Genomic DNA, 25,630 nt, shown 5'->3' with positions numbered 1-25,630 from the left:
ATTATGCAGATTGTTCACCCATAGTTAATTATGCAGATTGTACACCCATAGTTAATTATGCAGATTTTACACCCATAGTTAATTATGCAGATTGTTCACCCATAGTTAATTATGCAGATTATACACCCATAGCTAATTATGCAGATTGTACACCCATAGTTAATTATGCAGATTGTACTCCCATAGTTAATTATGCAGATTTTACACCCATAGTTAATTATGCAGATTGTACACCCATAGTTAATTATGCAGATTGTACACCCATAGTTAATTATGCAGATTGTACACCCATAGTTAATTATGCAGATTGTTCACCCATAGTTAATTATGCAGATTATACACCCATAGCTAATTATGCAGATTGTTCACCCATAGTTAATTATGCAGATTGTTCACCCATAGTTAATTATGCAGATTGTACACCCATAGTTAATTATGCAGATTATACACCCATAGCTAATTATGCAGATTGTTCACCCATAGTTAATTATGCAGATTGTTCACCCATAGCTAATTATGCAGATTGTTCACCCATAGTTAATTATGCAGATTGTACACCCATAGTTAATTATGCAGATTGTACACCCATAGTTAATTATGCAGATTGTACACCCATAGTTAATTATGCAGATTATACACCCATAGATAATTATGCAGATTGTTCACCCATAGTTAATTATGCAGATTGTACACCCATAGCTAATTATGCAGATTGTACACCCATAGTTAATTATGCAGATTGTACACCCATAGTTAATTATACAGATTGTACACCCATAGCTAATTATGCAGATTGTTCACCCATAGTTAATTATGCAGATTGTACACCCATAGCTAATTATGCAGATTGTACACCCATAGTTAATTATGCAGATTGTTCACCCATAGTTAATTATGCAGATTGTACACCCATAGTTAATTATGCAGATTGTACACCCATAGTTAATTATACAGATTGTACACCCATAGCTAATTATGCAGATTGTACACCCATAGTTAATTATGCAGATTGTACACCCATAGTTAATTATACAGATTGTACACCCATAGTTAATTATGCAGATTGTACACCCATAGTTAATTATGCAGATTATACACCCATAGTTAATTATGCAGATTGTTCACCAATAGTTAATTATGCAGATTGTACACCCATAGTTAATTATGCAGATTATACACCCATAGCTAATTATGCAGATTGTTCACCCATAGTTAATTATGCAGATTGTACACCCATAGCTAATTATGCAGATTGTACACCCATAGTTAATTATGCAGATTGTTCACCCATAGTTAATTATGCAGATTGTACACCCATAGTTAATTATGCAGATTGTACACCCATAGTTAATTATACAGATTGTACACCCATAGCTAATTATGCAGATTGTACACCCATAGTTAATTATGCAGATTGTACACCCATAGTTAATTATACAGATTGTACACCCATAGTTAATTATGTAGATTGTACACCCATAGTTAATTATGCAGATTATACACCCATAGTTAATTATGCAGATTGTTCACCCTTAGTTAATTGTGCAGATTGTTCACCCATAGCTAATTATGCAGATTGTTCACCCATAGTTAATTATGCAGATTGTTCACCCATAGTTAATTATGCAGATTGTACACCCATAGTTAATTATGCAGATTATACACCCATAGTTAATTATGCAGATTTTACACCCATAGTTAATTATGCAGATTTTACACCCATAGTTAATTATGCAGATTATACACCCATAGCTAATTATGCAGATTGTACACCCATAGTTAATTGTGCAGATTGTTCACCCATAGTTAATTATGCAGATTTTACACCCATAGTTAATTATGCAGATTGTACACCCATAGTTAATTATGCAGATTGTACACCCATAGTTAATTATGCAGATTGTACACCCATAGTTAATTATGCAGATTGTACACCCATAGTTAATTATGCAGATTGTACACCCATAGTTAATTATGCAGATTGTACACGCATAGTTAATCATGCAGATTGTACACCCATAGTTAATTATGCAGATTGTACACCCATAGCTAATTATGCAGATTGTACACCCATAGTTAATTATGCAGATTGTACACCCATAGTTAATTATGCAGATTGTACACCCATAGTTAATTATGCAGATTGTACACCCATAGTTAATTATGCAGATTGTACACCCATAAGGCTTTTTATGTAAGAAATTGTTTGATTCTCCACGTGCCGTACAGAATCACAATATCGTCCATATTGTGAGCAGACATATACCTGGTGAGGCAAGGGATTAGTACATTTCATTAGAGCATAATATTGTCAACACTCCACGTGCCGTATATAGAATCCATTAATGGACGCTAATCCAGTCTAGCTATAGATATAACAATTACCAGACAATGCCAATACTATCGACGACGTCGGTTTTTTTATCTTCCGATTTCACTTTTAGAGTATCATCGACAAAGGAAATGCATTGTACATGATATATGTGACGTTGGAAAATAAGATGAAGCAAGGAAACATTACCGATTTGGAAGTAATTTTACAAAATAAATAAATGTGAATTTCAATATTTCAGAGTTTTTCAATTTGCAATAGTATTTACATAAGAGGCCGCAAAGGAAATATTTTGAAAGTTTTACTTTTCTGCTATTGATAGTACTAGTCCCTAAGCAAGACGTAATAGTACACAAACTCCGTTTAACTAAAAAACATCTACCATAATCAATCACAACACATAGTACATGTCAATCAATGTAAGTAATACACACTGTCACAGTACTATAGAAGGTTTGGTGTCAGTGGGATGGGAAGGGTACTTCTAAAACACGGACAAAAGACCATGACTACATCTCCGGTGATAAGGTCCTCAGCACAATGGTTTAGTGTCTGCTGTACATACACGTGGTTCATTTATCTTCATTAGTACAGTTAGTACAAGACAAATAGTTATACTTTCAGTAGATTTTAACACTGGATCTGAACGTACGATTTTGTGCTTTTAGTTTATTGTTTTTTAACAATTACAGTCAAGTAGTAAATATATTCTGTATGGTTTTGCCGTCAAAGTGTCCATAAAATTGTGTCACTATGTCACGTCCAATGCACACAGTGATATTTAGTGTTGTGCCGTCGTGGAGAAAGTTTGAAATAACCAGATAGACTATGTTGATGATAGATGACTGTGATAAGATACAGTAACTATTATCCTAAACATACTGGTCTGAGAATACTTTACGTTATTTTGAATAGGTCCAGGGACATTAAATCGATGCATTGCATTCCTAAAATCTTTTCAAACACAACATCTGCTGTTTGCGAGTAGTAATTATACATTAGGAATACGTCCCAGACGCCAACCTCTATAAATCAACTCTGTAGAGAGTCCATTACACTACCATACCCCACCATTAGACAATACAACCAGGCCATATTAATACAATGTGTTATTCTGTATACTTCCATGCTTCATCGACAAAGTACAAAGTTGTACGTTTGAGTACTTGTTTAGTTGAGCCTGTTAATGTAAGTGCCACATTTTATGTCATGAGATGGCCACACCACCTTGACTACGTGTCACAGCCTTGACATAGGAATCACATCAAATTTTCAAGAACAATTATCCATGCCTTTATGCCTTCATCAAATACTACATCTGAAGTGAGTGTAGCAATTAATTTATTTGTGTAAATGGGAAATGTAGCTTTGTGTACAATTTATTTTGAGTCAGCCCATAAACAAGGAACAATGTTCTTTGGAGGTTTGATAGCCGTATTCACTCTAACCTCAGGGTGACCATGACACGTCAATTGATGTATCTGAGAGAGAGAGAGAGAGAGAGAGAGAGAGAGAGAGAGAGAGAGACAGAGAGAGAGAGAGAGACAGAGAGACAGAGAGAGACAGAGAGAGAGCGAGAGAGAGGGGGGAGAAGGAGAGGGAGGGGGAGAGGGAGAGAGAGGGAGGGAGGGAGAGAGAGAGAGAGGGGGGGGCGAACTGACGGACGGACAGACAGACATATAGATAGACGGACAGATAGACAGACACAGGGGTAGACAGACAGTGAGAGGGGGAGAGACACGGGGAAACTGAACAGAGAAACAGACGGGACAGAGATAAATCGACACAATGAATGACATGGATCATGGTGGTCCGAGGCTTACAGTGGGCAAGGTAAACAAGAGCGGAATTGGAAATGAAGATAAATACATGTAAATTGCTATTCAAACACTGACATTTATTAAACATCTCAAACATTAGCGCCATGTTTTCTCACGACCAATGGACGGAATGATTGATGTGATTTATGGAGTGCCGAGTCACACAACTACAGATAACAACTTGTTAACAAACTTCTGTGGCCATCTGTGTGTAAAGGGCAAAATACTTACGTGTTACTATTTTTTTACATCACCATTAGTTGTTATACTAAAGCTGTTTTCAACTGTGTAACTTATACTATTGGGAAGACGACCATATCAGAGATTGAATTGTTTTATACAAATACGTACCCTAACATGAGTACCAACACTGTAAAATGCCTTGGGGCATCGCAAATAGTTACCAAGTTGGTCCACCCATAACAAATTCGTTTCACTACACTCCTGTACGAAAGTATGACTAATGAACCCCAAATTACATCAATGGGCATTATTTACCTTGCAGCAACTACAAATGCAATTCAATTCGAAAGATATTTAAGTAAACTGAAAGGTCAGAGAGAAAATTCAAAACTAACGTGAAAACAAGATTAGTTCGCTGACGACGAAAGGACTAATATAATACGATGTGAATTACTTTGATGGATAAAGTTGAGTTGTTTTGTTATCCTATATAGAACTAGTCCACTACAGACGACATGACCTCGGGACGTCTACACACCCTATGACTTTCCTGACTACTAGCTGTGTAGGGCTTTGATCAATAGTACGACGCTGGAGTTGTTACTATAGACTCACTAGAAATGTGGCAGTCAAGGAATGGAGTTTCTGCAGGGCAGAAACAGAAGAAAAAGAAAGAATATCGCAAAAGTGGTAAGTGTCACAACCCAGTGAGATATATGTACAAATACTCGATTTTTGTATTTAAATATTCAAAGTTTTTTTTATTTATAATTGCCCCACCAAAAATACATTTTATAATTCCCCCCCCCCCCCCACAGCACGGAGACTTGAGGCATGGCATTAAGCCCACTTCATTTGTTACCTCCCACTTTCTGATTTTTCATTATCTCAAGCCATGTATATTGTAAAGGGGCTTTTGTTGAAAAATTACATGTGTAATGATGATGATGATGATGATGATGATAGGAGTGGTGGTGGTGATAATTGGCGTAAATGTTGATGGTGATGATGACTTCATTTCTAGCTTTCAAGTCAAATATACTTTCAGTAAGTATCAAAAGAGAGTATGTATTCAATGTAACTTATTCTTTCCTTTGAACACGTAAGTCTTAGAGGCCACCCCAAAAACAACACAACAAAGCACAACAAAACAAAGAAAACAACATCAGACAGACACAGAAACAACCTCGCAGACAAACAACCAAACGAGCAAAAAAGGCATCACAATCTCGTCCTTTCATGACAAGTCAAATCATCACCGTAACAACATAAAATAACGCAGTACATTGCCACAAACCCTTGATGTTGATGTTTTGTTTATCGGTTTAGGATCAGACCACTATAGAGAGAGGTTTAGGATTACAATTTAGGTAAGAAAAACAATGATCTTTATAGAACTATACAATTTGGCCGAAACAAAATGTGATCCTATCTAATTCAGATAGATTACAGGTAAACTGAACCAAAGCGAGAACCTAGGATTGACTCAAGTCTCGACAGACAATATGTCTTTGTCTAGTACCACATTGGTTGTACTTCCATATGGTTTGTAGTATAACTATGTTTTAGCTTGCCACGTGACATACATGTTTATTTCGACATTCTCTCTGTCTGATCTATTGACATCAGTGTCTGACAGCGGCGTCTCTGTCTGACTACAGCCAACATCTATACGTATTAATCATCAGTGATAGATTTATATTTCTAAGATAGTTTCAAGATTTATAGCATTTTACTTTCCAAACCATAAATGTCATTAATGTTTTAAGTAAACACACCTGAAGTCAGAGGTCAAAGGTCACCAACTTCAAAGGATCCCCTTATAGATAACATAAACAAGTAATTTGCTCCCTGACCGACAGTGTTATATTGTCCTCGGATTAATTTCGGATGACTTAATAACACAAGAAAAGAAGTATTGTGAACATTGTTTACAGTTCACTGACGCAACAAATGTTATTCTTTTATCCTTGTCTCAAATGGTTTCAACTTTATTAGACTTTTGAAAAGTTTATATACTTTAGATTGATTAGAAATAAACAGTTTTAAGAAATGTTAGCACCTCAAATTCACAAGTTATCTCTCTCTCTCTCTCTCTCTCTCTCTCTCTCTCTCATGTCCATATTAAGGGCCGAATATTTCTAATATTTCTCCGTTGTGAGTAGGGCTCATCTTAATTGTAAAATGATCGGTTTAATTTAAATTTGATGAAAAGTACACAGAGATAAACCAGTTGAGAAGACCTGAACAAAAGTAACGGGTTGGGGTTTTAGCAAGACTGGGGAACGTGGATATGTATAATATATATATATTATGGATCTGAAGTTATAAAGACTGTCTGAGAAGTATACACGAGGGGACAAGAGCAATACGACATCTTCGTCAGGGAGAGGGTCGTTGCATACCTCAAACAGAGTATGTGACATAGGGTACTGTATGACAAAATATAATAAAAATGTACAATACACGACCTTCCAGACAAATGGCCTTATATGTCACCTTAGTAAATGAAACAAAACTAGAACAGAATGAGTGGTACATTACAGTGAATAAAATGTACAAGGCAAAAAAGAAGCATGAAACTATCTGCAAACGTACAAGTTATACTGTTTAAAAAACTTTTCTCGGTTTAGTACCTAACAACATTTCTAACTTTTCTTGACACCAAGTACTTTAGTTTTTGATTATCAGACAACTCAGAGTAATCGTCTTTAACATTAAAAGTGCAGATTACAGAAGGTATTTATAAAATACGTTGTGAAAGAAAATGTACTTCAGTTTTGACACTAATTACAAAAATGTAAAAAAAATCAGCTATTGATTCACAGCTGTATCGTCCACTCTCTGTATACAGGGGTATTACACCTTACCTGAGCTGAGCTTTGATGAGTTTATGACATTAGAGGTTAGGTTATCAGCGTACTGGGTCATGTGACTATTATATCACTATATTTGCTGGTTATTCCATTTACAATTGCTATTGTTATGGGGGATTTGTCCTGTTGGTTAGAATTACATTTTTACTGGTTATCTCAGTCCATACACAATTGCTATCGTTGTGAAGGTTTTATCCCATAACTTTCTGGCCAACATATGAGTATAGTTGTAGTAAAAATACAACAATTGGTTATAAAACTTTACAAATTACAACCTCGTCGTTTATTAAAATGCGTAAATGTCTACCACATCATAGTATAGTATTCGTGTACCTATATACTGTTGATAGGATTATGAAGACAGGTATCAGGGTGGGGTATAACCTCGATTCAATGGACAACAAAAACGCTATTGGTAGCCATCTCTTGTACTTTCTATGCCGTGTATACAGCCCTTTATATACGCTTGATGCAATAAAAACATTCGATATCAAATAGGTCTATATGTTTTGGAGTAAACTTTTGTCGATAGTTTTGTCTTTCTGTATGAAAATAGGCAGAGAAAAATGGAAGGCGAGATATTCTCTGGAGTTGATAGTTTTGAATTTAATCGTAAGTATCTCTAGTTAATTTGTGTACACGAATGTTTGTAGCTCGTGGTTGCCCTAGGCTTTGTGGTCTCTATGATTCGCAGTCATTCGTATATTCAGCATTCTGTGTAAATCAGTCCAGGTCTTAATACACTGCCAATAACCCAACATTTTCTTTCGTCACTTGCTATAGATTTTAGTAGAATTTTGCGTCTTAACGCTAGTCGTGTGTACGAAGTCATGAGCTGCTCTAGCTAGGCATTTTAAAGACGTTCTCTCTATTGATATTACGGCATTGTTAATTCCTAAACAGTGGACTGAGAGTCCCATTGACAATTCGATATGACATGGTCCCCATGTGTCAGCAACTGATCCCTCCTATGAGACCAACTGTCTCATGGTCGGTGTTGCTTTTATAAATTTATCCAACACTATGATTACAAGTAACTTGACATTCTCATACTATTTTGTGACACTTATATTCGACCGCCGATTGTCTTATAGCGCTGTCAGGAACATGGACTCGTACAGACGTGTAAACGGTAATCAAGTTATCTTGTCGACCGAATCATAACAACCACTCGGGGTCATACATTGAATTTCAACCTTTTAGGAATAATCAACCCATCTTCTCAAGGTCATCGAGTTCCTTTATAATATTTTTTTCAGTTATGTTGTTAGTGTATGAAGGGGAGGGTGGGTGGGGAATCTCTAACTAGGACACATGTTTTGTCATGGTGAATTATACTAATGTTAGAATTTACTTGGTATTATTTTGCTGCCAACTCCATTTTTGTAGATTTACCTTACAATGCGTCGTTCATTTACTAAATCAATAAAGACAATGTGATAATTTATTATCCTGCAAACATTTGTAAATAGGCGAGGTTCATGAAATTGAGTCTCATAGTATTACAAGTGTGCAATCGTCGAATCTAGGTCAAAGGTCATTTTTTGGCACACGGGTAGGGGAATTGTATTGAATGCCAAGGTATATCTACTGGAGCAAATGTATTGTTGTAAATACCACATACACTAGTACTGTGTCTCTGTTTAAACATAATTGCAAACATATGCTAGATCTGTGTTTAAAAATGTTTTAGAAAAACAGTCAATTAATCTTACTTTGTAAAAAAAAATAATTAGACATGGCCCTGCTACTATATTTTGGCTTCGTTGGAAAACAGATAATTTTTTTCATTGAAAAAGATCAAATATAGTTAATGCCGAAATGTTTGTTTGAAGGACGTGACAAAGGTTTTCATTCTATATGTCTACTCGTTAAACGCTGTATATGTTCGTCGTCTAGATCTATGTATGGTATCACTCCACCATGCTAAACACCAAGTGCTCAGTCGGTGTAGTGTCCTTCATAAAAACAATAAATGTCTCAATTATCGGTGCCAAGGCCAATTTTCACGACTGTGACCAGAATGAGTTAATGTGTAGTCGTACATGTTTACCACTGTTTTAACAAAAGACTCATGAAGTATGCATGAATATCAACATAACTAAGTGGCAAATAAAATGGTCTAGTGGTCCCACGCTATCATTCCTTAATGCTAGCTTCCTTTCAAGTATGGTTTCTGTTGTTCTGGATGGATGGATTGATGGGTGGGTGGGTGGTACAAGTGAGAATGTATGGATGAACGAATTAGCGAACGGCGGGTGAATAGACTCATGAACTAACAAAAATTGAAAGTAAAATCAAGTGTTAAATGTGAATAAATGATTGCTAAGATGAAATGATGAAATAATTAAACCTACACTAGCTGTAACTGGAGTGTTAGTTTTTCGATCTGACAACCAACAATACATTTACTGATGGAAATTGTTAAAATATCAATAATGAGATACTTTATATGATCTTTAAGGGTCGATTGTATCCATATGTACTACAGCAACGGATTGGTTGAAACTGTCATCGCATTAGAGGTGCTGATTTTTGGGTGCGGACCAAAAAATCAATTTGATTGGATTTATTTTACCATATCATGATTGTGTAGAGCGACACAATACGTTTACCCTCAGTGGATTCCATAGTGTTCAGGGTGTACGATATTACGAGTAAGTCATTAATATCTAACTAAACAGTTTCCCAACCCGATCCAGCTAGTGCAGCTTTAATATGAAAACTTATTTTGTATTATCAAATGAATAAATGGATAAATGAATGAATGGCCAAATTAAAGATTGAATTGAAGATTTTTCATTTGGTTATTAGCTTATTGATCAGTTGGCTGTGTGGCCAGATAATTTATCTAAATTTTTCGACAATTTTGAAAAAAAAATGATTTATTCATATAATAGTTAATAACAGCATAAATTATAAAAGACCATGTATTTACTGGGTGTTTATTTTATTTTTTGATATATTTTATTGGAAACACAGTCTTAAAAGTATAACTAGTAGTTTATTATAGCACTTTAAAACCATGCATATGAATACAATTTGAAATCAAAGACGTTTTAAAATAGGGCACAATGAACAATGACAAAACCTATACAGACAAGTAAACAAATGCAGGAAAATAGGGCTACGCTTCATCATATCTACCACAAGACCACAACAATAAAGGGTGTTAGAGTAACATACCGAGAACGGTTCAAATAAAGAAAAGTGACCATATGGATACCCGGTTGAGAATGCAACAGCAAAATCCTTCCATTTTGTGAGGATTTTAATTCTGTTGGGAATCATTGGTCTGTTATGGATTTATATATTTGACAGCTCGTAGAATATTCGGAGAGGAAGAAGATATTGAGATGTTATACCTTGCAGCTGCTGAGAAGGGAGATGTACAAACATTGGAATATACGCTGGATATTGAATCTATGAACAGGAATTGTGTTGATAGGAAAGGACGAACATCTTTAGTAATAGCGTTGCAAAATGGACATATTGGTAAGTATTTTAATGTTGCAATTTACAAAATGGACATATTGGTAAGTGTTTTAATGTTGCAATTTACAAAATGGACATATTTGTAAGTGTTTTAATGTTGCAATTTACAAAATGGACATATTGGTAAGTATTTTAATGTTGCAATTTACAAAATAGACATTGGTAAGTGTTTTAATGTTGCAATTTACAAAATAGACATATTGGTAAGTATTTTAATGTTGCAATTTACAAAATGGACATATTGGTAAGGGTTTTAATGTTGTAATTTACAAAATGGACATATTGGCAAGTGTTTTAATGTTGCAATTTACAAAATGGACATATTGGTAAGTGTTTTAATGTTGCAATTTACAAAATGGACATATTGGTAAGGGTTTTAATGTTGTAATTTACAAAATGGACATATTGGTAAGTGTTTTAATGTTGCAATTTACAAAATGGACATATTGGTAAGTGTTTCAATGTTGCAATTTACAAAATGGACATATTGGTAAGTGTTTTAATGTTGTAATTTACAAAATGGACATATTGGTAAGTATTTTAATGTTGCAATTTACAAAATGGACATATTGGTAAGTGTTTTAATGTTGTAATTTGGTGTTGTTGTGTCTTCCAACATTGTGTTGTGTTGTGCTGTGTTGTGTTGTGTTGTGTTGCATTTCGCTGTGTTGCGTTGCGTTGCGTTGCGTTGTGTTGTGTTGTGTTGTGTTGTGTTTTTGTGTTGCGTTGCGTTGCGTAGTGTAGTGTTGTGTTGTGTTGTGTTGTGTTGTGTTGTGTTGTGTTGTGTTGTGTTGTGTTGTGTTGTGTTGTATCATATCATATTGTGATATCACGTCTAGAGTATTTTGATTTTACTGTGCTGTTTTCTTGTACTACAGCGTTCCGTGATAACATATATAAGATAACATCTATTTTTTTAAATCCCTAGATGCAATGATATGCTTGCTACAACATGATGTCCACGTAGGCGATGCTTTATTACGGGCTGTAGATGCACAGTTCTTCCGAGGTGTTGAACTACTCTGCGAGTATTCAAGGTCCTACAAGGTACGTTATATATTATACTGTGTCAATGGAAACACTCAACCTCTATCACTTACTGCTGAAGTGGTGAACATTGCTTCGGTACAGATACTTTGAAACTTCGGACAGACACTCGAACCAATTGTTAACAATTGGGACCATGGAAATGGGTAAACTAGCTTGGTGGGTTAAGTAGTTCTCTTTTTGACAAAGTAAGGTGAATGTGATTAAATGTTAAGAGACATTATTGCATGTATGTATGTATGTCACCTTCTATACGTACTTCACCTTCTCACCAAGTGTACATACTCCCGTTTTATGACAGTTTTTCAAGTTCGTTTAATTGTGTTTATTTTTTGCACGAACTTGCAAAATAAAACAGAAACAAGAATGCCAAATATTTGATGGAAATTTCTAAACATTTCATTTCGCCTGACTTGTCATAACCCTTAAAAGTAAGAGTCTAGGGTAGACGTAAAAAGAGAAGACGTCGTAAAATTGTAAGGGTCTACACTGAGTGCTAATTGGTAACCCTCTCAATAACCAAGCTACGGTTCTTTCTCTGTTCATGAAGATTCTGCAAAAGTAAAACGACTCCTGCATCTAGACGTTTCCAAGTACTTTTCAACAGACTGTCTATTTCGTTCTAAAAGTTGCCAGATTTACACATAATCACAATTTGATTAAAATCTGATGTAGTGAACTTGGCGCGATTTCTTCATTTAATTTTACCTCTGTTTCCTACGGTTTTTTGTGTTTCGTGAGTGGGCGCCTTGTTCCTAATATAGTACTTTAGTAGGAACAAGGTGCTCACTCGCAGAACAAAAAAAGAACAAACGGCAATAAACGTAGGGAACAGGGGTAAATAAAGAAATCGCGCCAACTTAACTACATCAGATTTTAATCAGATTGAAACGTGAACCAATGTCCACTTAGGGTAACGCTACCTCACGTACCCTTCAACGAGTGATTTCAGCGGAAAAATGTTATAGCCAGCAGGAATAGATATACGTACAATTGTGATTTCCATTCATATCCATGATTTATTCAGACTTGTTTGCTCGTGATTTTGACTCAAAAATAAGACTGAGAAAATGAACTGTTCTTTGTTGTGTATGGCCTCACATTGAAGAGTATACTTTGCTGCCATGAAAGGTAAATTAATGTAAATCTCTAATGTAAATAATGGGAAACTTAGGCTGGCAATGTCAATAATGGGAAACTTAGGCTGGCAATGTCAATAATGGGAAACTTAGGCTGGCAATGTCAATAATGGGAAACTTAGGCCGGCAATGCAAATAATGGGAAACTTAGGCTGGCAATGTCAATAATGGGAAACTTAGGCTGGCAATGCAAATAATGGGAAACTTAGGCTGGCAATGCAAATAATGGGAAACTTAGGCTGGCAATGCAAATAATGGGAAACTTAGGCTGCCAATGCAAATAATGGGAAACTTAGGCCGGCAATGCAAATAATGGGAAACTTAGACTGGGAATGCAAATAATGGGAAACTTGGGCTGGCAAAGCAAATAATGGGAAACTTAGGCTGGCAATGCAAATAATGGGAAACTTCGGCTGGGAATGCAAATAATGGGAAACTTAGGCCGGCAATGCAAATAATGGGAAACTTAGGCCGGCAATGCATATAATGGGAAACTTAGACTGGGAATGCAAATAATGGGAAACTTAGACTGGGAATGCAAATAATGGGAAACTTAGGCTGGCAATGTCAATAATGGGAAACTTAGGCCGGCAATGCAAATAATGGGAAACTTCGGCTGGGAATGCAAATCATGGGAAACTTAGGCCGGCAATGCAAATAATGGGAAACTTAGACTGGGAATGCAAATAATGGGAAACTTAGGCTGGCAATGCAAATAATGGGAAACTTAGGCTGGCAATGCAAATAATGGGAAACTTAGGCTGGCAATGTCAATAATGGGAAAGTTAGGCCGGCAATGTCAATAATGGGAAACTTAGGCTGGCAATGCAAATAATGGGAAACTTAGGCCGGCAATTCAAATAATGGGAAACTTAGGCTGGCAATGCAAATAATGGGAAACTTAGGCTGCCAATGCAAATAATGGGAAACTTAGGCCGGCAATGCAAATAATGGGAAACTTAGGCTGGCAATGTCAATAATGGGAAACTTAGACTGGGAATGCAAATAATGGGAAACTTAGGCTGGCAATGTCAATAATGGGAAACTTAGGCTGGCAATGCAAATAATGGGAAACTTCGGCTGGGAATGCAAATAATGGGAAACTTAGGCCGGCAATGCAAATAATGGGAAACTTAGACTGGGAATGCAAATAATGGGAAACTTGGGCTGGCAATGCAAATAATGGGAAACTTAGGCTGGCAATGTCAATAATGGGAAAGTTAGGCTGGGAATGCAAATAATGGTAAACTTAGGCCGGCAATTCAAATAATGGGAAACTTAGACTGGGAATGCAAATAATGGGAAACTTAGGCTGTCAATGTCAATAATGGGAAACTTAGGCTGGCAATGCAAATAATGGGAAACTTCGGCTGGGAATGCAAATAATGGGAAACTTAGGCCGGCAATGCAAATAATGGGAAACTTAGACTGGGAATGCAAATAATGGGAAACTTGGGCTGGCAATGCAAATAATGGGAAACTTAGGCTGGCAATGTCAATAATGGGAAAGTTAGGCCGGCAATGTCAATAATGGGAAACTTAGGCTGGCAATGCAAATCATGGGAAACTTAGGCTGGCAATGTAAATAATGGGAAACTTAGGCCGGCAATGCATATAATGGGAAACTTAGACTGGGAATGCAAATAATGGGAAACTTAGGCTGGCAATGTCAATAATGGGAAACTTAGGCTGGCAATGCAAATAATGGGAAACTTAGGCTGGCAATGTAAATAATGGGAAACTTAGGCTGGCAATGTCAATAATGGGAAACTTAGGCTGGCAATGTAAATAATGGGAAACTTAGGCCGGCAATGCATATAATGGGAAACTTAGACTGGGAATGCAAATAATGGGAAACTTAGGCTGGCAATGTCAATAATGGGAAACTTAGGCTGGCAATGCAAATAATGGGAAACTTAGGCTGGCAATGTAAATAATGGGAAACTTAGGCTGGCAATGTCAATAATGGGAAACTTAGGCTGGCAATGTAAATAATGGGAAACTTAGGCCGGCAATGCATATAATGGGAAACTTAGACTGGGAATGCAAATAATGGGAAACTTAGGCTGGCAATGTCAATAATGGGAAACTTAGGCTGGCAATGCAAATAATGGGAAACTTAGGCTGGCAATGTAAATAATGGGAAACTTAGGCTGGCAATGTCAATAATGGGAAACTTAGGCTGGCAATGTCAATAATGGGAAAGTTAGGCTGGCAATGTCAATAATGGGAAACTTAGGCTGGCAATGTCAATAATGGGAAACTTAGGCTGGCAATGTAAATAATGGGAAACTTAGGCTGCCAATGCAAATAATGGGAAACTTAGGCTGGCAATGTCAATAATGGGAAACTTAGGCTGGCAATGTCAATAATGGGAAACTTAGGCTGGCAATGCAAATAATGGGAAACTTAGGCTGGCAATGTCAATAATGGGAAACTTAGGCTGGGAATGCAAATAATGGGAAACTTAGGCTGGCAATGTCAATAATGGGAAAGTTAGGTCGGCAATGTCAATAATGGGAAACTTAGGCTGGCAATGCAAATAATGGGAAACTTAGGCTGGCAATGTCAATAATGGGAAACTTAGACTGGCAATGTCAATAATGGGAAAGTTAGGCTGGCAATGCAAATAATGGGAAACTTAGGCTGGCAATGCAAATAATGGGAAACTTAGGCTGGCAATGTCAATAATGGGAAAGTTAGGCTGGGCATGCTTTGTCGGGCCAAAAGAAGATGCCATATATTTGCCATCTGAAATATTTGTATAAATTGATTTTAAAACCAACTTTATTCTATCTTACTGTTATACTGCAGGGTAGATCAATCAACATAATTAACTGCAGATCAGAAAACGAAGATTTCCATCCAGATATTACACCAATCATATTAGCCGCACACCACAATAACTATGACATCATAAAGGTATGTGTACACAATTCTTAATGACATCATCCATATGAATTCAATTAGATATTTTTGTCGTAATCAAAAATCAAATGAATAATAGATAAACAATAATGAATGTATAATAAAATATAATTTACTCTTCAGATACATATGTGACACACTGACTCTTTATTTATTTATTATAGTTATGTCTAATGTAGGGTAATCTTTAAGTTAATAACATCTTTGCTATTTTAAAGATTTATGTATACACCATCCAAATGTTACTGATGGTGGAAAAGTTTAGAGATAATTACTCTACGTCACAATTACTTTGTTTTTACAGACTCAGTCATACTACATACCGCGATAGAACATTTTTTTGTATATGTCTCTTAAATCTTGAACGTTCTATTTTGTTTTGTTTTGAAACTGTTCTGTTCGATATAATAACTTAATCATAATATTGTACACCCTGCACAGTAGTGAATCACGTGTAGGTAAATGTATTTGTGTAGCTGTACACATCGTGTGTATGGTGCAATACATCTAATCAAATTGATTTTTGGGTCCAAACGCAACAATCAGCGCCCCCAATAAATCACAATTTCAACAGATTATACTACTTACAGATACAATAATTTGCATGGCATGTACAATGTCTGATTATTTGTATTTTAAAGTGAATATAGTGTTGGTTTTGTAGTCGAAACAGTAATCAGTAATTCCTAACCCTAACCCTAAATAGTACAACAAATAGTGTTGTTTTAAGTGATAGTGTGTGATATATAATACATAAATTGAAAGGGTGTCAGAAAGGAAATTACTAACACATTTTATATTTAAGTGTTTGCTATGTTTTTTTTTATTTCTTTCGTAGTTGTTACTTCGTTTTGATGCTAGTATAGATGACCCAAGTAGTACAAGTGATCGTGTGACTGAGAAACATACATTACAACATTCATTGGGTACTTTAAATGTGTACCAAGCCCTGGCTAGTGATGCTTATATGTCCCTTACAAGTACAGATCCAATAGACAAAGGGTTTAAGGTATGTATGTATGGTCAATCAATCAATCAATTTTAATTTAAAGATGGTAGCCCAGTTGGCCGAGGCCAATCTTCCCTGGGGTCCTCAATAGTCAAAATAGTATTATAGCTAAACTGTGGTGTCGGTTCTCTCTGTTGTTTTGTGTTGTATCATCGTAGTAATCACAAGATGTGTACACACTACTCAAAGTATTTTTAATCCAGCCAATAAACTGAAAGAATGGTTTGTACAATAAGATTACTCGAACTGAGTTTGCTATGTAATAGCAGTTCGTGCAGACAACCAATTTGTCTGATGTGCAAAAAATGATTACATTTCGAGTTCTGTTTAGCGCTCACGTTTTTGGTGGTGGTGGTGGGTGGTTGGTGGTGGTGGTAGTGGTGGTGGTGGGTGGGATGGGTGGGAGGAAAGTTGTTGAAGCAATAGCAAATATTGATGTGGATTTATCACTTGACGCTTGCTCTTTGTAGATGACTTTGAAGTTACGTGAAATGAGCGTAAAGGACTATGAATTCCGACAGGAATATCAAGACTTAGCACACAGATGTGAACAATTCGCTGCTGATCTACTCGGTGAGACACGTGATTCGAAGGAGTTGACGACAATTTTGACACACAGCAAGACAAACCATGGAGACACTGATCTTCCACATAATGTTTTCCATGCTGTTAAACTTGGACAAAAACAGGTACAGTGTATTGTACGATATGTATGCTTTATTCAGTGTGGTTTCCTTTGAACCTGGCAAGTGGCAAAAACTCAAAAGATTCAATCATGTACTGTAATTGCCATATCTATCTCCCCATGCAGTCTCAGTACGTTTTGTCCTTTTTCAATGTTAATGTACTACAGTACAGCCTTGATATTTCGATCTTACTCTGAAAGGGGGGAATTTAATCGACAAAATAATGTACTGTTGTGACAGTAGTTAGGAGACATTGCCCTAAATCTTGTCAATCCGATTGAGAATGCTAGGGTGATAGTTTATAAATCAGACACAGTATTGTACTTGAATGTTGCGTCTTTGGGAATAATAAAGTTAAATTTGTTTTTCCATTGATGCCAGGAAAGTTTTCTCGCTATTACAAGCAATTTGATATTGTTTCTATTGATAAGTTTATCCCTACCCTGTTCGAATAAGAATTCGGGAAAAAGGTAGAAATTCAAAGACGAAAGTTCCTTAATACATTAAAACCTTGAAGGAATGCGTATTTAAACACATATCGTTTGATAACATTCATTTACGTTATCCGTTTCTGTTTGTAGTTTGTGGCCCACCCTCACTGCCAGCAATTGTTGATAGAACGATGGTACAGTGGTTTATCCAACTGGCGTGACAGATCATTGGTCCAAACCATTCCCATCTCCATGGCAATAGGACTTGCTTATCCAATCCTCTCTTTGCTTTATATATTCGTTCCGTTTGGTCGCATCGATACATTTCTGAACATTCCGTAAGTATTGAAATTAACGTCGTGTAGTACAGCGTCACCTAGCGTCTTATAGATGGATCTACAATATTGATTGATAAACTCAAATGTGACCTGTATTTTAGTTACTATGAATAATGAAGGGGAAAATGAAGGACTCGATCGTATCGATTATCGATTTCTAAAAATATGAGAAATGTGTATTATGACAAATATAGATTCTGTATAGATTAAAACACTCCACTATAAGATTAGATGTGCTTGTATTTCCTATAATGTTTCTACATTTAATGGAGTTTTCTTTTTCTCAACAGATTCGTCAAATTTCTGATGAACACAGCCTCTTACCTCACATTCTTAGTATTACTATTTTTCTCATCGGATTTATCATTTATTGGTTCCTTTGGATTAGAGCAGCTAACTAACGATGTTGATGAACGAATAGATACTCTGGCATATCAGGCATTCGAGAACCAGAGACGAGGTCCATCACCAAATTTACTCGAATATCTTATAGTGGTGTGGTTAATTGGTACGTATTTCTAGATTTATTAGAGGGAGCTGTAAACTGTATGGTTCAACGTTGTTGGCGCTCTTGTCGTGTGATTTGAGGAGTGGACACAACGACGAAATCTTTGGCGCTTCATTCGATACGTTTTCTGTATGCATTGTTATGTTTTCTGTATACAGTGTTACGTTTTCTGTATACAGTGTTACGTTTTCTGTATACAGTGTTACGTTTTCTGTATACAGTGTTACGTTTTCTGTATACATTGTTACGTTTTCTGTATACAGTGTTACGTTTTCTGTATACAGTGTTACGTTTTCTGTATACAGTGTTACGTTTTCTGTATACATTGTTACGTTTTCTGTATACAGTGTTACGTTTTCTGTATACAGTGTTACAAAATTTCCAAAGTGATTTGGACAACAGTTTCGTCGTGTACAAAAATATAATATTCTGAAAGTGTTTTTTTTATCACAAACTGTATTATTAGACGTACTCATTTGTCATCGTTATATTTTACTGACAATGACTATTCCATTGTTTTTGTAGGTATGACATGGGGTGAAATGCAGGAACTCTTTCAAAAAGGCTTGAAGTTATTCATAAAAAATCCTTACAATATTATCGATTTCTTCCAACTGTCTATTTACTGGACATGGGTCGCTCTTAAAGTGATTTCCATGTTGAAGGTGAGTCGACACATTGGTAACAGTGTCAAAGCTTCGCGCCTTGGACGGTTATGTGTGTTCTTACTTGGCTTGTTGACTTTACTTAGTATACGTAGTGGAGGAAAGTTCGTATAAGTTATCGGACAATAATCGAGATAAACCATTTACAATAAAATGTAGTCACGTAATCTTTTAATTAATACAATGAATAAATTGTTGATTTCAATCACAATATTGCTTTGTAATCATAAAGCGATGGCACCCTCTACGTTTATTTGACATTCCGTTTGTTTGTTTTCTTTTTCAGCTCGACTATGAACGAAAACGCTTGAATAGTATTTCCAAGCGATCACTTGACAACCAGGAGGCTTTAATACTCAGTGACTTTATAGACAACCAACATCAACATTTACAAAACGTTACGAAAGATGAACTGAACAATGTGATGTTTTATATTATCACTAATATTTCAAGTTTGGTGAACTCTTTACACACAACTGACGATTCACGAAGTACTCTTTCAAATTTAACGAGTCTGCTAACAAATTTCATTACACATTCATCATTTGGGAACTCTGCAGAAAAGATAAACCCATCTGATTATGGATACGATGACGTATCATATTCAATACCACGTGACAGTTGGCACGAATGGGATCCGACGTTACTTGCTGACGTACTGTTTGCAGTTGCCAGTGTGTTGAGTGTTCTGCGTCTCCTCCGTGTGATTGTCATCAACGAACTTGTCGGACCATTGCAAATTTCTTTAAGTAGAATGAACTATGACATCATTAAGTTTCTGTTTATCTTTGGATTTGTCTGGGTAGCTTTTGCTCTCGGCATGTCTCAGATTTATTGGGTGTATGCTGCTGATGACGAAATAGCATGTCTACAGGAAGGTGACGGCACTGTTAAAGAATGTAATTACCAACCATTTGGATCGTAAGTAAATATTTATTTCATTGAAGATATAAAAACTGTGGCAAGAGGAATATGTTTGAATAAAAAAGTCAAAGGAAAATATGCGCAAAAGTATAAATAATCTTGTTCGTGCTGTGATAGATGGCGCTGTTTACTATGATCATAAGGTAACATTATCTGTTCAAGCTCAGACCACTATAGAAAATTCTGGTGGTCTGACGTTCAAGTTATCAAATATTATATTCTCTTTTTTACTTGCCATGTACATCATAATAACATTTCTTTCATGGCAGGTTTATTCAAGACAACCTAGTTCATCTGTCTATCTCATTTATATAGCAAAATGTACAACTGCTACCCTACGTTTCAAATCTCCTATATTCAGATTAAGTGGTAGCATGGAGACGTTATTCTGGTCACTATTTGGATTATTGGAACCCGATATTTTACGTATGAAAGCCAATCACTCGTCAACTCAATGGTTTGGTACAGTATTGTATGGTGTCTATTATATCATTGCCGTGGTAGTTTTACTCAACTTGCTCATTGCTATCATGAGTAACACGTATACCAAAATTGAAGTAAGTTATTTTTAATGAATTCCATTTTCAATACAATTTTAAAAGTATAAACTAAAAACAATGTTTGAAATATAACCTTGGATGCACTTATCTCTATCAGTCAATCAACCAACCGATATCAGTCAGTCAGTCAGTCAGTCAGTCAGTCAGTTAGTTAGTGCGTCTGACTGCATGTATGTATGTATAATGTATGTATGTATAATCTATCTATCTATCTATCTATCTATCTATCTATCTATCTATCTATCTATCTATGAATGTACGTACGTACGTACGTACGTACAGTGTGTTCATATATCAATAAGTAACTATACACATATTTCTCTGTAGATAAACTCAGACAAAGAGTGGAAATTTCATCGGTCTGAAATGTGGATGAGTTATTTTGAGGGCGCCCCCATACCACCACCGTTTAACATCATACCAAGTTCAAAGTTTATAGTCAAAGCTTTCCGATGGATGTACCTTTGTATGTGTAAATCGGCAGCTAGGAAACGAAGTGAGGTATGGACAATGGTGTAGCAATCATACTATTTGCCAATAGCAAACTGAAATCAAAATGGAAATGTTTATTTACTTTTATTTACTTACCATCCAACAGGCAAAGCTCAATAAGAGGAGGAGGGTTCAGTGTTAGTGTAGGAGGAAACCGGTGTGCCCGGGGAAAACATGCGTTGTTCGGTAGAGTCAAACTGAACGACACTTTTCTTACTTACACCTTGGTAAATTTAATCAACCCCTAAATGGGTTCGAACCCCGACCGCAGTGGTAAGAGGCAAGTGGTTTAGCCACTCTGCCACCGACAACCCTAAATGGGTTCGAACCCCGACCGCAGTGGCAAGGAGCAAGTGGTTTAACCACTCTGTCACCGACAACCCTTTTCTGGACCCAATAAATCATATGTAGACAAATCAAAGTGTTTTTTTTTAGAAGAAATGTGATATGAATTACAACTAAATGTCAACGTAGTAGTTGTAATCCTATAAGTGATGTATATAGTCTGTGTCTGTGAATGTTTACAGTCATCCAGGTATAAAGTTAATAATGAAGTAACAACAATGTCTATCCCACAGTACTGGACTTGATGTTGTTTTGAGTGGCCACATTTTTGTTCCGTTATCAACCTGTCTCTAAATCATATGAGTCAGCTTGAAGAAGCGTCAAGGATAGGACGACAGTAAACTGCAAAGCAACAGCCTGTCTTGTTGGATAGATAGTAATTACTACATATTATGTATAATCTGTTTTTTTAGATTACTGACTATACTCGTCCTTCATATATAATAATTACGATTTTGCCAACGTTTGTTTTATTGTAGAGACAAAGAAGGAAGACTCTGAAAAAACACAAAAGATATCAGGTGAGTGACGCCGAGTGGAAGTCGGAGAATGGTCCAGAATATTTGATAATTGTACATTAACTGTTGTTACTCTAATTGATCACAAACGCGATTCTGAGAGCCATCCTTTATTCTAATTCTTGTCATGGTCACTGTTACAGAATAGGTAGTCTGTTACAGTCTTGTTACAGAATAGGTAGTCTGTTACAGTCTTGTTACAGAATAGGTAGTCTGTTACAGTCTTGTTACAGAATAGGTAGTCTGTTACAGTCTTGTTACAGAATAGGTAGTCTGTTACAGTCTTGTTACAGAATAGGTAGTCTGTTACAGTCTTGTTACAGAATAGGTAGTCTGTTACAGTCTTGTTACAGAATAGGTAGTCTGTTACAGTCTTGTTACAGACTTGTAATAGGTAGTCTGTTACAGTCTTGTTACAGAATAGGTAGTCTGTTACAGTCTTGTTACAGAATAGGTAGTCTGTTACAGTCTTGTTACAGACTTGTAATAGGTAGTCTGTTACAGTCTTGTTACAGAATAGGTAGTCTGTTACAGTCTTGTTACAGAATAGGTAGTCTGTTACAGTCTTGTTACAGAATAGGTAGTCTGTTACAGTCTTGTTACAGAATAGGTAGTCTGTTACAGTCTTGTTACAGACTTGTAATAGGTAGTCTGTTACAGTCTTGTTACAGAATAGGTAGTCTGTTACAGTCTTGTTACAGAATAGGTAGTCTGTTACAGTCTTGTTACAGACTTGTAATAGGTAGTCTGTTACAGTCTTGTTACAGAATAGGTAGTCTGTTACAGTCTTGTTACAGAATAGGTAGTCTGTTACAGTCTTGTTACAGAATAGGTAGTCTGTTACAGTCTTGTTACAGAATAGGTAGTCTGTTACAGTCTTGTTACAGAATAGGTAGTCTGTTACAGTCTTGTTGCAGAATAGGTAGTCTGTTACAGTCTTGTTACAGACTTGTAATAGGTAGTCTGTTACAGGCTTGTTACAGACTTGTAATAGGTAGTCTGTTACAGCCTTGTAATAGGTAGTCTGTTACTGTCTTGTTACAGGCTTGTAATAGGTAGTATGTTACAGCCTTGTTACAGACTTGTAATAGGTAGTCTGTTACAGCCTTGTAATAGGTAGTCTGTTACAGGCTTGTTACAGGCTTGTAATAGGTAGCCTGTTACAGTCTTGTAATCGGTAGTCTGTTACAGATTTGTAATAGGTAGTCTGTTACAGTCTTGTAATCGGTAGTCTCTTATGACAAGTCTCTCTGGTACGTTTCTGACGATACAAAGTATAACAGAACGCATTTAAAATTCAAGTAAAACAAACCAAAATATGATAAAAGTACTAATTGTGCCTAGAGTGAATTAAGTTGATTATGATCATAGTCCTACAATCAAGACAATGCCTGTTTTTACCCAATATATTATTTAGCAGTATAAAATGAGTATTAGTGTATTCATAAAATCATAAATTAATTATTACTTACAGAATGTTGTGGCCCAATTAGTATTGAGATATTTTGCTGATAAGAAGTCTGGACATGGACGAGGTAAAGGTGATGACGGTGTGACAAGAATAGAATTTATGGAATTCAAACAAGATATGTCTAGTTTTAGGTGAGTGAAAGTTTATGGAATTCAAACAAGATATGTCTAGTTTTAGGTGAGTGAAAGTTTATGGAATTCAAACAAGATATGTCTAGTTTTAGGTGAGTGAAAGTTTATGGAATTCAAACAAGATATGTCTAGTTTTAGGTGAGTGAAAGTTTATGGAATTCAAACAAGATATGTCTAGTTTTAGGTGAGTGAAAGTTGACACGTTGCTATTTTATTTCTATTTAAGGAATATGTACGCTATAAAATAGTTCCTTTTAAAATGTAATGGTAACAAATAAAGTACAGCTCATGAAATTACCAAGAGGGAGTATATAGAAAGATACACAAAACGAGGGTTGTTTGAGTTGTAATGAAGATATACAGACAGGGAGAGAGTGAGAGAGACAGACACACACACACACACAAACACAGACAGACAGACAGACAGACAGACAGACAGACAGACAGACAGACAGACAGACAGACAGACAGACAGACAGACAGACAGACAGACAGGGGAGAGGGAGGGATGGAGGAGAGAGAAGACAGAGAATTCGAATGGGGAAAACAGAAAGAGAATATAAACATATACACATTCGGGTAAAATATAGACAGAATAGCAATACTAGTAGTTCGAATTCAGCAAGGAAGTACACTAATGAGAAGACACATACTGAGACTAAAATATTAAATTGTGCTCAAACATTCACTCTCCTTTTCCCCTCAGATATGAACAGCTTGGATTAGCCCAGAAACTAGAGAGAAACGCGTCACTTACAAATAGTCATATCAACAGTCTAATCTTAAGACTGGTTCAAATGGAGAAAGTCAACCTTGATGTGTTACAAGTACTTCAAAATGAACTTATGATACGTGCTGAAGGCCACAGTGAAATGATTCAAACACTGGGCACGAGGCTGGAAGAAGTAAATACGGAATCGAGAAGACAAAGTATGGGTACTGATGCGATGCTGAAAAATATTGCAGATGAGCTTATACAGCAGCAGCAAAGTAACCAAAGAACAATACCTTTACAACCAAGCCAACCACCACCTCCAACACCTCCCATTCAAATACCAGTAAAGAAGGCAGAGATGGAAATTCAGGCGAATGCAGAAGACATTTTACTTGAAACTGCAGTGCGTCCTCGGCCGGTACGCTTACAACCTGTTGAAGAAAGAGTAATCCATTTACCTTTCATACAAGAAGAAGACGTAAACACAGAGGAAGTCTTTGGTCTTGAAGAAGTGGAACACCATTTTGAAAATGCTAGTGTAGGAATCCAACCTCTTATGGAACTTGAAGGAATTGTAAAAAGTCAGCTAGTCATCGAAACCACAGACATGTCTTCGGGTGATGATGATGATGATGATGATGATGATGATGATGATGATGATGATGATGATTATGATCTGTCGAGGTATACATTTGAACAGGTATTAGGATCGTCTACACCAGTTCCAATTCTAAGAGAAGGGTTTCAACGTCTCCATGGAGCCAATAGGTTACCACGACAACGTGTCTCGAAATTGCCTCGGTTTCAAAAATACCAGAATGTGTTTAAAACTTTTGAACAATCAGACGAGGAACAATAAAGATATTACACTTTAACTGTGCATACTACATGTAAAGGATTTACTCTAACTTATTACACATATTTACTTACCAAATCAGCATTATTGAAGAAATGTTCATGTCAGACGATGTACACATATCATAGAATAAAGTATGTATGTATGTATGTATGTATGTA

At 36.2% G+C, this 25,630-nt stretch overlaps 1 protein-coding gene across 1 annotated transcript; it reads left to right on the top strand.

The window, feature by feature from the left end:
- The first annotated feature begins 4,955 nt into the window (after positions 1-4,955).
- LOC144440049 (short transient receptor potential channel 4-like) lies at positions 4,956-25,472 on the top strand. The gene is made up of 15 exons (XM_078129280.1): positions 4,956-5,025; positions 10,533-10,706; positions 11,635-11,753; positions 15,707-15,814; positions 16,659-16,829; positions 17,300-17,518; positions 18,097-18,284; positions 18,575-18,792; positions 19,318-19,457; positions 19,744-20,378; positions 20,743-20,938; positions 21,269-21,442; positions 22,258-22,299; positions 23,771-23,898; positions 24,605-25,472. Exons 1-15 carry the CDS (start codon positions 4,956-4,958, stop codon positions 25,470-25,472), a joined length of 3,450 nt encoding a protein of 1,149 aa, XP_077985406.1.
- Positions 25,473-25,630: the final 158 nt, after the last annotated feature.

The sequence above is a fragment of the Glandiceps talaboti genome, chromosome 9 (genome assembly GCF_964340395.1).
Source record: "Glandiceps talaboti chromosome 9, keGlaTala1.1, whole genome shotgun sequence".
Taxonomy (NCBI): Eukaryota; Metazoa; Hemichordata; class Enteropneusta; family Spengelidae; genus Glandiceps; species Glandiceps talaboti.
The sequence above is the reverse complement of the archived record's forward strand: the minus strand, read 5'-3'. Positions and strand labels throughout refer to the sequence as shown.